Source organism: Apus apus, chromosome 10 (assembly GCF_020740795.1).
Source record: "Apus apus isolate bApuApu2 chromosome 10, bApuApu2.pri.cur, whole genome shotgun sequence".
Classification (NCBI taxonomy): domain Eukaryota; kingdom Metazoa; phylum Chordata; class Aves; order Apodiformes; family Apodidae; genus Apus; species Apus apus.
Window position 1 is genome coordinate 10,623,484 of NC_067291.1, and position 14,796 is coordinate 10,638,279.

The 14,796-nt window shown below is 38.4% G+C and overlaps 1 protein-coding gene across 2 annotated transcripts in view; it reads right to left on the reverse strand.

Annotated features, from left to right (window-relative positions):
* The window catches only part of FBN1 (fibrillin 1), a 151,689-nt gene that overhangs the window by 88,453 nt on the left and 48,440 nt on the right, over nucleotides 1–14,796 (reverse strand). For both annotated transcript variants that reach the window (XM_051628289.1, XM_051628288.1), the window contains exons 6-8: nucleotides 9,666–9,863; nucleotides 6,287–6,412; nucleotides 1,758–1,883 (exon numbers count right to left, since the gene is read on the reverse strand). In XM_051628289.1, the coding sequence (XP_051484249.1) occupies nucleotides 1,758–1,883; nucleotides 6,287–6,412; nucleotides 9,666–9,863 (450 nt within the window). The remainder of the gene's footprint in view (nucleotides 1–1,757; nucleotides 1,884–6,286; nucleotides 6,413–9,665; nucleotides 9,864–14,796) is intronic.

A 14,796-nucleotide genomic window follows, 5' to 3' on the forward strand; every position in this document is an offset into this window, starting at 1 on the left:
CTGGAACCCCGAATACGGATATTACTGGCAGTACAGCTAAGAGAGTCAGCTTCCAAATTTTACTTAGTTTCCTTATGTTATCATATAATGGAAATCTGAAACAGAAAAAACTCAGCTCAGCTCTATTACTGGTCCTCCATCTTCTCCTGGTATCCAACTAACCTGCCAAACACATAAAATTCTCAATCTACCATTTAAAAAAAATCAAATAAAGCTCTGATGCAGACTGTTCCCTGCTGCATCTGTTATAATTTTGGTTGTCAAATGAAGTGGAGAGATATTCAGATGTTTGGTGCGTTAGTGAGGTGGATGATAAGGAAGGAAGTCCTCTAACAGACCCTATCACCATCCTCTGTAATTCATCCTTCTCAGTTTTGATCAATACCAAGCTTTGAAACATTTAAATGCAGTAATGGGCAGAAGTGGAAAAAGGATCTACACGTTATCTGTGCAAGTACACAATGTGCCATAAAAAGGTAAACAAAAACACATTCTGTGTACCTACAGGTGTAAAAGCTTATCCAAAAGCCACACCATTTTCTGAAAAAGACAGAAAATGAGGAAGAAAAATGCCAAATCATCCCATATACCCAATCAGAGGTTATTATTTTTTTCTTCTTTCATTTTCTGTTTCAAATGGTAAAACACCATAAACAGGGGCAAGAACAGCAGGAAACCACTGTTTCAGCTTTTAGTATTTTTAATATTTTTCACCAAAAAAATATTGTATTTCGAAAAGGCCCCAAATCATTATGAAAATAGCTTTCAAGAAAAATATGCCTCCTTAAAAAAAAAAAAAGCCATCAAAAAGTAACACTGGCCAACCACATTTATGTCAGCAGGAAGTATGGACTAGCAGTTTTCTTCACAGCACTCTTCATGTACTCGGGTTGAGATGTCCTGCTCTTGTTTCTGCTCTTCAGCTCTAGGAGATATTATCTTTGCTTTGTCTATTCTAATTTTTAAGGTTTGTAATAATGGAACTCCCAGTTCTTCCTTGGATGTTTGGCTCCAGTGCTGCTCAGTTTGAGTCCCATAAGGGATACATTTCTCAGAAGCACTTCTTCATTCCTAACAGAATAGACACGTTCAGCTAACACTTTTCACTTAAGACAAGCATGTTGTAATTAAATCAAGATTACTTGTTTTGCCCAGCTCGAATACAGATTTGGGCTCTGTCCTTGTTCATATGGCAAGTATGCATCCTGCATATTAGATATTAATCCAAAATATCTGTAGATAATTACTAGTGCATCCCATTTAGCACGCTTTGTCTTGGACACAAAGCCAAAGTTTCAATGATGGCTCATAGTCTGGCATATTACTTAAAACAGCCTGTCATCATTTAAATACCAAATCCAATCTACCAAAATGCTGTTCTTGATAACAGAAGAAACAGTCAGTTTCTTAGAACCTGCAGAAACAGAATTTCTTAATGCCTGCTAAATAGAATATGGACTAAATCAAGGACAAACATGAGTGTAACACAAGTTCTGCCTTTTTTAAGGCAGCAAATATTGCATAACAAAAACTGTAATAAGAAAAGTGAAAGGGAAGGTCGCAATTAAGAGGGAAACATCCTGCAAATGGAAAACTCATTTCAGAATACATATGTAGACAGGGAATGAACTGCTATACAAAAGAAAAATTTCAAGATCACAAACTGAAATACATTTCTGGTACACTGTTACCCTTTTGGATATTCATGAAAGTTCATGGATACCTACTGTTATATTATTTATAGGATTCTAACTCACCTATGCACTTTAAGCCATCAGGAGCTGTATAAAACCCTGGAGGACACTTGCAGAAGTAACTGCTAACTGTGTTTGAACACTCTCCGCCATCGCAGATTCCAGGAACGGTGCTGCATTCATCAATATCTTCAAGGCAAAAAGAGAAGCAGGGGCAGGTTAGCTAAATTAGCTCAGACACTAGAGCAGATATTTTACATCATCAAATTCAGTGTTGTCTGAGACTCCTCCTAACTTATGTACTGGGGGCACAATCAGTTTTGAATCAGGATCTACTGTCAGGCATCTTACAAATACAAGTGAAACAGAACCTAAAAAAATACTGTGTCTGTAAATTGCAAAAAGCCAGAGAGTTTCTTATAGTGCTCAATAACCACAGATGAAAATACCTTAAACTGCAGAGGGGATTTACTAACTATAAGTAATCGTAAGCCCTCCAGTTCAAATTTTGCATACTAGAATTAATAAAACTGTGACAAGACCAGTAATGACCATAGTGATCAGGAGCTTCACCATTATGTTTCATGGTATATCCAGCACCACAGCATCTCCTAGCACCCTACTGAGGCAATAGTTCAATACCGACTCAAAGGGAAGTGTAGCACCTACTGAATTGCCCATTCTTCTTCCTGTAATTTGTTTTTTCTTGGAAATCCCCCACATAAAAGCACTGAGCAGAGCTAGGTGCTGTTTAACTAACAGAGTCTGACAGGATTATAGCTCAAGGCAGGACGACTGCAGACAACAAAAATTACCTTTCCTGGCTTTCTCCACTAAATTAAATGTTCTGAAGTTTCAACAGATTTCTAGACAGAAAGTGAAATACCTATAGCAGAAGTCAGACAATGTCCATAATTCCCCTTAGATTTTGCCAGCAATTTAAAAATAAAAGTTCATATCTTTATTTTCTTTAATCCATTTACTAAATCATCATCATAGACAAAATGCAGAAAAAATGTCAAAGTCTGCAGGAAAAAACCTAAAAAGTACCTGATCATAAATGCATACACAGAGAACTTGAAGAGCTTCTTTCACAGCTAGGAGTCTGTTATCTACACTCATGTGATGAACAACCTATGCCAGTCTCAGCTGCTCCTTAATTACTATCAGTAGCCACCTGTGATGTGCAGTTAGTTGCCTGCTGCTTTCTGCCCCCCATCATCTACTTAGCAGCTGCATCTACTTAGCACTGCTCTCATTCATCTTTTAGGAACCTGGAGTCCAGCTGAGCTTAAAACCAGCTCGCTTTTTTCCACCATACCTACAAGAAGAATCAGCAAGCAGAAAGAGAGGTTATTTTCTGGAGTGATCAATGACAACTGCCTGTCACAGCCATTTATCATCACCCAGTTGCTCTGGGAGAATCCAGCCAGAAATAATGGCATCACAGGACTCTATCCAACCTCTCCTCCAGAGATCTACAAACAGATAGACACATGGCTGTAATAATGATTTCACCAACCACAGAAATTTCTGAGATGAAATACTGCACACCACCCAACACACCACGGCAAAGAGTGAATAATACTCTAGTCATTAACAATGATTGGAGGAATTTAAATGCAACGCCTACATTGGAATTTGGCCCCAACAGATGGGGGAACACCCGAAGTCCCACAGGACTGTTAATAAGCATTTTAGCAAGTACAGAGGATCTCTCTTCTACTTCTCTGTGAAGGCAGCAGTACAAAAATTCCAAAATATTAAATTATCGATTCCTCTTCCTAATTCCCTAGGTAAAGCACTGGATCCTCTAATACCATTGTAGGCCCTTGCCTTAGCAGAAAAAGAGTGGAGGAACAGGGACAAGGATGGCACCCGGATACACAGATCTTGCAGACTGATCCATCCTCAGCAGTGCAAGGCCTTGTGCTCCCTGTGCACACATCCCACCCCAGCATCTTGCTGGCTGTCGTGATGTGGGTCACATTCCTGGCTTGGGTGTGGGAGAGGGGTGTGACTTTCTGTTCAGTGCTACTTCGAGGATGTTGCCAAAACCTCAAGTCCGAGTGCCCTGGGAGCACTGCTAAGAGACTTCTGGCTCCTGCTTCAGGATTATACTCCACAGGAGTCCCAGAAGTCTCAGTGACAAAAAATGTGGAAATTGAATTTTGGTCTGAATAGAGCCCTTAATTAACAGAGAAAAATGCAGTCGTAAATGGATCAGATTCAAGCATTTTCTGACTCAAGTTCACCAATGTTTATCTTAAAGTCAATGTTGCCACTGTTTATATAGAGCCCGACCTTTTGAAAAGCAAAATCATCACTCTTTATTTTAGGGTTGAGCATAACCCAAACATTATTTCACCATTTATATTAGTGTTGGCATTCCTGTAAGTAACATTGTCATTGCTAAGTGTAAAAGTTTTATAAAGGTAAGTACACTTGATGTACTAGCAAATGTCACCCCAGGAAAAATTACTCTCCCCAGTCACCACAAGGAAGTATTTACCTCAGAAGTGAAGAAGTGGGAAGAAAAATTGTGGTAGGAAGCAATGAAAATAATGTAACAGCTTTCCACGAGCTACGCTACACAGAGAACTTAGCCAATGTGCCTCATTTCCCATCTTGTCACATTGTCTCACTGCACTTTATGACTATTATCATGATCTTACTTTAATGGCGACTCACTGAAAAAACAGCACTGGTAATCCAGCAAGTAGCTTCCAGTTCTACTAAATCAGTGACTATGGAGACATTACAGCTGTCAGAAATCCTACTTGCCAGGTAGGAAGTTAAAGCAAGCACATGATCAGATGTTATTTATTATGTGCCAGAATTAATTTCAGCTAATTACTATAAGGTGAATACCTTTTTTCATGTTGTAGATTTTAACTTACAACTCAAAGAGACAGTTTAGAAAAGCAGAATGGATTTTCTGCTGTTACATGACCATGCTCTTAACTGCTGAATCACTATCCTATTTCATGCTGCTGGTATAAGGGTGCTACTTTAAAACTTTTTAGTTGTATTAATAACTATACAGCTTTAACGAAATTGCTTTATAAGTACAATGTGAAGATGTACTGAAATGAATCTGTGGTTCAAAAGCTGATGGGAAACTTCATCCTATCTTTGCAGCCACGTTGACCATGCCAAAGGGATTTCACAAGATGGTGTAGGAAATTTGTGGCAGGATTTGGGAAAGAACTAAGCTATCCCAGGTTCTTCAGTCCAGTCCCTCAACAATTACCAAGTGCAAGCTCTGATGGTAGTGGTTGTCTGGGATTCTTTGTTCTTTGTTTGGGTTTTTGGTTTGGTTTGGTGTTTTTTTTTTTTTTTTTACACGATTTGGCAATTGAAAATTACCAAAGGAACGTTTATCCAATGCAGTCTATGCAAGCCTATAGCCCTCAGTTTTTCAAGTACTAATACCTAATAAGGCACATGTTCAGTCTTTCCTGTTCACCATATTCTTGGTACTTCATCCACAGAAGCAACACTCAGAATGTTGTTCTACCCTGAAGTTGGGTTACTTTCTGCCAAAACCATTGGCAGTCAGTATGAAAACCATACTGCGTACAAACTCTTCCGAAATTGCTTTCCCTAACATGCAACTAAATTAGAAAGGGATTTTTCTCTTGAAAGAGTCACAATTCTTACAAAATTATTTAAACATTTTGAATGCTTCCATAAAGGCACCTGATGTAAGAAAGGGTGGTGCATGCATGCCTTACTCTCACAGTCACACACCTTTCTGACATTTAAAGTTGGCACTCCAAAATCACTAACCATTTATTAAACATGCCTACTGAAATTATTTAATTTTTGTCTAACAACTGAAAGGAAAATCAATTGTAAGAGTATAACAATTATCTGGACTTCAGACTAAAGAAGATCAATCAACTGTGCAACGGACTCATTGTACTATTATGTTCCTTAGGTATCCAAAATTCTCTTAAAGCAAAGAAGACATCTCTGTCTGATTGTTGTATTATAGAGAGAAAATACAGTTAAAAATTAGCAAGATTCCATAATCACGCACTGGAAATTTCCACACTCTATCTAGCACCTGTTGTACTTCCAAAATAGCCTGACCAACAAGGAAGGGTAAAACGTTTGTGCTTTTTTAACATCTGCAACTGCAAGGATGAATTTAGAGCATGGTCCTGCAGTCTTCACTGAGCAGTGTCAGACTCCGAGTAATGTCAAACACAGTTTACCTGAGGAGGTGGAAATGCATTGAACTTTCCACTTTTTGGTTAAAAGATCTACCCAGAGACATGTGCCTCAAGCATTTCTAAAGCAACGTATCATTAAAAAAAATGCTTATTTTTAATGTTTAATTTGTTTCAGATGGACCTTTAAGTCTGTAAAATGTTACATGAATAAAAGTCTTGAAAAAGCTGCAGGGCCAATATTTAAGATACTCTGGTTTAGAAGGAGAAAATACCAATATTTGTTGTGAAGAATGCTATTTGCATATTTAAAGCAAAAGAGACTGGAGATTTGTTAAAAAACCTCTAAACAAAGTTGGCCTTCAAAATAAAACTTCTTCTTTATTTTCAGAAGAAAGTTCTAAAATTTCTTACCGTCACATTTTTGTGTCACTTCATTAAACTTGTGTCCAGCTGGGCATTTGCACTCAAAAGATCCAACAGTATTAATGCAATTTCCCCCTTGACAGATCCCAGGGATGGCTTGGCATTCATCCACATCTATCATATAAAAAAGGAAAAAACATTCACTTTTAATTCATTTCTCAAACACAGCCATAATAATTTGTCTACACAGAAATAAAAGTAAATATGCCTAAATCCATTCTTCACCCATCATAATATTATGATACTTGCTTGTGAAGACAGACACTAATTTGTAATTACTCTATGTAAAGTATGATAGAGTACAGTACTCTAAATATTTTCTGCAAGAAATAACATGGTCATTATTGTTACAGACATTAAACATCTAACTGCTATTGTACTGTTTTTCCAAAACATCTGGGGAATGGCGTGCAGAGAACACAGCCTGCCAAAACCCAGATTCCTTTAAAATATCTGAAGCTAGGCACCCAAAATCACTTGCCCCTTTGAAAATCTTGGCAAGTCTATACAGTGTATAGCTCACCAGTGAAGAGATGCAGGAGCCATGGAGGAGCAGTGTGCAATGTGCATGGAGGGGGCCTCATAGAAAGGCATGGGGAGCTGTACAGTTAATATTGATGGAAATTATTAACTCATCACTCTAGTAAGATCAGCACCAATGACCTTAAGTTTAAGGATTTGACTCAAGATGTTTCATAGCCATAATTAATGTTTCAGGAAGAATTATTAATTATCTGCTTAGATATTCATACATTTGGAAGGTTTTTCTCCCTTTTTTTCCTCTCTCTTTGCCTTGGATTTTTTCACTCAATAAAATGAAACAACAAAGATGGTATCACAGGGTAGGTAAGAAGCTCAAGACAAACATTTTCAAGAGGCCCCAGTTTTTGGCCTCAACAACTATTACAAGAAGTGTGTCATCACTTAGCTGCAAAAGTGTTGCTACAGCTTAGTAACAAATGGAGAAAAGATGCTAAAGGAGGGGAGTGGCACTGCAAGAGGAGACAGCGGAGGTCTGGCTCACAGTCCCCAGGGGCTGCCCTGTGTCTGCTGCTCCCTATCCTTCGGAAGCAAACAGAGCACACTCCACTCTTCAACCCAAATGCCTGCACTTCCCCCATCTTCCCAGGGAATACCAGCTGCTGCTGATAAAACCCAATTTCTTGAAACTTTGGGCTTCACATTAGGATGTGTTTCGACACAAGCTGAAGGAGAGGACGCCTTCAAATCTCCCTTTATAAATCCCAGAGAGTCAGCTGTAATGTGTCCTGTATTCTGAAAAGCCCAGTATTCTGTCTGTACAAAAGGCCCTGGGAGCCACGAGTAGGAAGCTTCAGGAATGCAAAGGAGCATCTCTGCACCACTTTGAAGAGCATAATGTAAAGATCCCTGACAGAAGAAGGTCAGGAGGTGCAGCAGCAGAGCCAGAGCAGAGCTGTGCCTGAGCTACTGCTGTGCTGGGCAGCACAGAGAACTCGCACAACCTCAGCACTGCCACATTGCTGCTGGGACCTGAGCTACAGCAATATTCTCTGCTTTAATAGCAGTTATCAGCCAGACCTCAGGGCACTGTACTGACTTTAAAAAAAAAATAATAAAAAATGGAAGTCATGCTCCTGACTCATGATGTCTGGTTCAAAATCCTGCTTTTTGAGTTTCCATTTTCCTTCTTTGTATCTTTAAAAATCTTGGCTGTGATAATAATTTAACTTTCAGCCAGACAGCCAAACTGTGGGCAGTGATACTCTATTTACTTTTTAAAACAAACTTGCCTTCCTCTCAGTTGTTTTTCCTGCCTTCTCCACACAATAACAGTTCCTCTTTCTCTTCAGAGAACCTGGATTTTATTTAACTTGCTTTCCTTTCTTTAGATTGAATATAGATGTGAAATCCCTGAAATGTCTTCAGTCTGAATCGACGTTATCTGATTTCAAAAGGACTGGATTTGGTACAATTGCATGAAAAAAAAAGCTAATATGTGGTTCCACAGCAGATCTGTTGAAATTATGAACACATTACAAGAAAAGGGAAAACTGGAAAGTACAAGTCAAACACAGAGGGCCAAAACTGTGTTGGCACCACATACAGATCAGCATAAATGTAGCTGCACGCTCTGAACTGTGCAGCAAGCAGAAGCAGCCTCATTCCAAACTGCACAAACCCATTGGAGAGGTCACTGCAGCTTTTCTGTGACACAAACAAGAGGGATATAACTAGGTGTGGCATGAGTTCAGGGGTGTGGGCCACATATTTATCCACATAAAATTTCAGCAGTGTCCAGGACCTCGACTCACAGATTTCTGCACAATGTAGTTCTGACCTTTGCAGTGAGGGGGAACAGAATGGCTGAGGTCAAAACCTGTGCACATCATGTGGCACACACAAACATGCCCATCTTGAAGTTCAGTGTGCCTGTCTGCAGGCACCAGCTAGGTCTTGGCCTGTGAGAGAGGATATCTACATTTTTAATGTAATAGAATGCCTTGATGTCCTTCACAGGAATTTCATTATTAAATAAAATTACTCATAGATTTATAATCTTTATCTTGCCTATTTAAAAAAATACTGTAACTTATTAGAAAATGTTAGACAGATTGAAATAAACTAGCCTTAAAGATATGGTCCTGGGAATGTATAATCCACATCAGTTTAATACATAGCTGCCCCTGTTAACTTTCTCCTGTTTCCTGCCAGACATCCAGACAATAAAAGAATTTATACAGCTGGAACTATTAGAATAAAAGCCAAAAGCTGTAAGGACTTTCTATGGTAAGGCATGTTCTGAAAGAAGTAAGCAACATCTGGATGGATTTTACAATTTGAAACAAATGCAAATGCATTCTGAAGACTGTATAAAATTATACATAATGGGGCATTTCAAATGGCACAACATGCACTTTTCTCCAGGTCAAAGCAGTGTAGCTTGAGAGATGAGACACCCAAGACAAAACCAAAATCTAGAAATTTTAGCTAAAAAACAAATCCCACACCAGATAAACGGAACAGTATTACCACAGGTTGATTTTTCATGTTTTGAGTGCTTTTTGAAACACAATCAACTCTTCCATGGAACGATCAAGGGGTACACACAGAAAAACACCATTTCCAAACCCAGGGCAAGGGCTGCTGGCAGTGAGAAACTCATTAAGATGCTGGCTGCTCTCACATGACCTAAGTTACTAATGTACTCACTTGAACATCAGGCACTCACTGAATCATGAAGTAATGCATCTGACAATGTTTTTCCATTCCTCACACATATAGCTGAGAATGGCTTAGGACAGGTTATTCACAGCAATGTAACTCAATTAAGATTAATCCATTAACAATTTCAGCAGCTTTTAGGGAAGCTTTGCTGCTGATTTACCTTGACAGGCCCCGGTTCGAATGTTTGGAATGAAGCCTCGGCGGCAGGGATGCGGCTGGGCAGGACACATCTCACAGGGGTGGCCCCAAGCTCTCCCAACTGTTGCACAGCAAAGGGTTTTTGTACAGACGATTCCACTGAGCTGCCCCTGGCACATCTGGTTGGTTATCAACGTGAAGCAAGGGCCAGTCCTGTAATCTGTGGCAAAGACAGGAAACCTCATCAGCATCGCAATAAAAATACACAACAGAACTCATAATAAAGCAAAACAACACCACATTTAGGCAAGTCTTCTGCACATCAATTGCCCGCCAGCCCAACAACCTTACTTTGCAGTATTCTGCAGCAGATTTTTCGCAAGTTTTCTTCTCATTCGAGTCCACTGAAAATAAGCAGTTCTAGAAATACATTGTGACTATTTTACCAGGATTATTAGGTAAGATTCTGTAGGTCCCCTTTGCTGCTTGGTTTAATCTCCAGTAATACTCTTTGGGACATATTTTTATCAGTTTGTTTTAAGCATTGAGTGCATTAATTGAAGTAAACCTGATAAAAGAGTCAGGATGTGTTCATTTGCACAAGTGTTGTTCTCAAATGAGTCTCAGGGGAAGAGAATACAGTCTGCAGGAAGTTTTTTGAGGACAGTTTTCACTGTTATTCAGGCATGTGCTGTACCAGATATGTGGGTAAATTCTGCCTACAGCTGAATGAAGGGCATGTGGAACACATCTGCTTTGATTTGTTTAAGGTAGAACAGGCCACTTAGCCAACAGACAGAATTAAGCTAAGATGTTAATAAAATACTAGTAGGCTTTATTTTGTTCCATTCTCCAAGGGCAACAACCAAACAGTGGTACTGCCAACTCCTGCTGTCTCCCATACATCCGGGGTGCACAGTCCAGTTAATTCTTCACAAGTGACCCTAAAATGTTTTTCTGTCATGGTGCATCAGGACAGAGTCCAGCATCCTGTAAGGATAGCCAGAAAATTACAAACCTGATGTTTTTCTGTACTAAAATAGTTACCAGGTGACTCAGCCAAGGTCACAAAGTAATAATCCACACTGCCTTATAGTCATGACATTATAAATTCCTCCAATTTTCATGCCACTTCCAAACTTTGTTAACAATAATGTTTGACCCTTAACCACTGATAAATAGTGTTAAATAGGGCAGAAGCAAGAACAGATGCCTCACCCATCTGCCCCATCTCCCCACACTAGGTGCACCTTGAAAAATATTTTTTAACTGATTTTCATTTCAATCCAGGGATGCTGTGTCCTTGTGCTATAATTCTGCTGATTAACCAAGCTAGTCTTTGATACAATAAATAAAATAGCTTACAGAAGTCCTGTAAGCTATATAATCATGCTATATTGTTACTATTATCTTCATCAATTAAAAATTATCTTCTCAGAAAAGATACCAAGTTAGTCTGCAAGATCTATTTCTGATAAAATTTTCTTTAATGACACCAAATGGCATTTACTCTTCATTAACTATGTATTACATATGTATTATCTTTTGCCTGTTTAACAGACGGATAATCACCCAGACCATCTCTTTTTCTTTTAAAATACTTGAAAAACAGTAATTTTCTTCTAGCCTCTGGAAATTTGTCCTGTATTTTCAGATTTATGAAGAATTCACACATACAATATGAGAACCTCTAGTTAGCTGCTTTGATTCTCCCTGGTGCAGGTTAGATGGACTAGCTGTATAAAAATAATGTAACTGCAATTATTCCTATTTAATGTCATCCTTAAGTGCTACCAGATTGCAAATATAAAATTTCAGTCCTACCCCACCCAAACAGTCCAGCTACACTTACCAAACACTTCTTCTCTGGCAATTCTGTCAGCTTCATCAGAAAATTGGTCAGAATCTCTGAAACGTCTCTTCTTACCCTTTATTACTTAAGTTCTTTTCATTGCCTTGACTTTTTTTTGCTTGGTATTTCTCATTATGTCCCTTCATCTCCCATACTAATTTTCTACACTATGACTTCTATCAAGTTCTTTTCCCATTTTTAAGCATTTTTGTAACTGCTTTCTGCTTTTTCTGTAACTGTTTTTTCCTCATAAGATGGGCTTGTTTTGGTTTTGTCAAAACTTACATTGCCTTCTTTCTCATCTCTCATTGCAGAAATGCAGCTTTGGACACATGTAGAGCAAAACCAAGTATTACTCGCTCTATCTTATTCCTTCAATACACAAATAAATACAAATAAGTCTTGATCCAAAAATTTGAGTTCCAAGATCAATTATTTATCCTTGAACAAGGTGAGGTCTAAGAGAGCTTATCTACTGTATGCAAAACTCTTAATATTACAACTCCCAATATTAAAACAATAGATGACAACTTCTTTAGAAGCATGAGCTTTCTGTTGGCAATAGGAAATCTCCAGTGTACCTCCTCAGAATGAAATCCCTCATTGTAGATTGTCCCTATGCTGTTTATATAGAGTTGGTTTAAAAAGGAGCATTTTGTTCTCTGTCACAGTGCGTCAGACAGTAGTGAATAACCCATCTCGTATTTATGGTAGAATATGAATGGATCAGCATTTACAATTGTTTGCTTTAAAGCTATAAATGACTTAGCAGTGGCTAATGAGACTTAGAAATACAGTGAATCCAATGAAGTTCACTTCATCATCAAGCAAATCTTTCAACAAGGTTTCAGTAGCAAGGAAGTCAAATTGCACTCAAAAGCAAGCAAGTTCAGCCCCTATTTGTTATTATCCAAGTTCATAGTGCTTTAGTATGGAGAATTATCGACTTTATTTTCCCCTAATCATTTGCCTTCATAAATTTTGTTCTTAATACTCAGTTTTCTGCTCAGTAATTTTCCTTCTATTTTCTCAAATACAATCTTTCACCTTTTCACAAGTCAGATTTTCTTTTGCACTCTTAATGGAAAATTCTAAAGGTAAGAAAAAGATCATCTGGATGTTCATACTGAAATCCACATTTCAAGTACTTTTTTTTTCCTACAGATGCTTAATAAGAGAGCTCTAAAATTAAAGCATTCCTAATAGATAGTGTAAGATTTTTTGTCACAAGATGAAGGCCTACAAGAAGGAAATGGGATTCCAGTAATATGATGGCAAAACAAAGGCATCACATATAAAGAGATTTCCTTGAGTTACATCATGTTCCTTAAAGTTGTTTGGTTTTATTAATTAGGCTGATTTCAGAAGATGCAGTAAACTCTAGAGTCCATGCTACAGAACACTGACTTGGAACAGGAATTAAAACACAAATCTTTACTTTGTAACAACAAAGTTTCCTTACACATTTGTGTCATTGGTGATTATTCAAACTACTTCAAGGAGCAAAGCTCAAACAAAAGTTTCCAAGTAATCAGTCAGGAGTTGAAAAGAAAAAAATAAAAGGGAAAAATTGAGCCAGAAAAGCTATTACAGTTTGTTTGGGGTTTTTTGCAGAGCTGATTTCATTTTAATTGAAGAACATTGGGACTTAAAAGTCTTTTAGTGAAAGAATTTTTTTAAAGATGTGCAAGTGATAATTCAGATGTTTTAAGTCACTTCTAATGCACATTTCGGCACGTGCAAGTAACGCCTTCAGTAAGGCATTAGTCACGGATATCTAACAACTTTATCTGCTTCTTCACATACTTCCTAGCTATTTTGATAAGGAGCAATTCCACAGAGAGTCTCAGACAACTGAGAAGATGGCAGAAACTGTAAAACTACATTAAGTTCATATAATGCCAAAAAGAGGAAGAGGGCAATAGAGTGAGGCTGGTTTACACCATGCAAGAATCTGGCTTATTAAGTCTGCAGGAAAGAATTAAGTTTTGATCTAAATCTCATTCATGTTTCAGGCACAGTCATAAAATAACCTTCAGTATCTTCTCAAAAGATCCTTTATGTTCCTAAAAGCATCAGAGAGGTTGCTGAAATATGTAGTACTGGCAGGCTTTGATCAAAGCCAAGCACAGCAATAAATAATGATAATTGTTCCAAGTAATGCTGGACAGCACCAAAGAGACTCAGAGCACCAGGATAATGCAAGGCTTTCTACACCAGATACGTATCTTAAGCCCTCAGTTCATGTTAACCTCTGTTAGCTTTCAAAGACAGTATAGTTTTAAATGTAAAAATACCATTTAAAAAAATTTTGAAACTAATGGAACCCAGTTTAGTCAATTATGCTAGTACAAGGATAAGGATGAAATTCTGGTCAGACTTTCCTCCAAGATTCATTCCTTATAAATTGCCTACAAAGAGTTCTCGATGTTTCAAATTAACAGCTTGTTTTTGCTAACTGATAACCACCTGTTAGGGATGTTGACAGAATCTCCCACCCCTGTTAAAATAAATGGAAACTGAATGGGTGCAAAGATCCAAGGATGGGGCCCTGGCAAGCCAGCATTTACCTTATCAAGATCTCATTACCGAAAACAGGGAAATATCATCTCTTGCCACCATAAAAAAATGAGTAACGATCAAATGAGTGCTGTTTTCCCAGCTCTCAGCACACAGCATGTACACCTCACACAGTAGTATCTTGTGCTGCACACTGGCTGAGCAGAACGTTGCCTGGGGTAGGAAGCATTCCTCCTAGCTGTTAGTACTTCACAAGGCTAAATTCTGCATAACCCCCCCAATCCAGCCAAGACTGCTGTGTAACTGAAACCACCCTCAGCAATGCAAACTGGCAACTTTCCCTTTCTTCAGTACAGGGGAAAAGGAAAACAAAGAAATGTTCCATTATCATACAAATAACGAATGAAAGGTCAGAAAGGGCTCTAAGGCAAGTGAAGTACCTTAAAGCTGATCTTTATGACAAGTTACTTTCCTTTCTAGCAGCATTTTTGTTTCTGCTGTTTGGTGCATTGGCCGTTTTGGATTTTTTTTACTGGCTGGGGATAAAACAGAAACATTAGAAGTGAGACTGTACAAGGCAGAAATACAGTCTCATCTCTGCAAAGCCCACTCAGCACTGCTCAAGTGTGACCCACTGCATTTGTCAGCCTGTGCCAGGGCTTGGCCAGCCTGAAGAAAAGACAATCGCAACCACTTGTACCCAAGAACACCCTTTTGGAAAGGAATCTCACACAGCCACAGAATAACACTAGCTTAAAGGTTGGTGGTCTGAGTTTCAAGT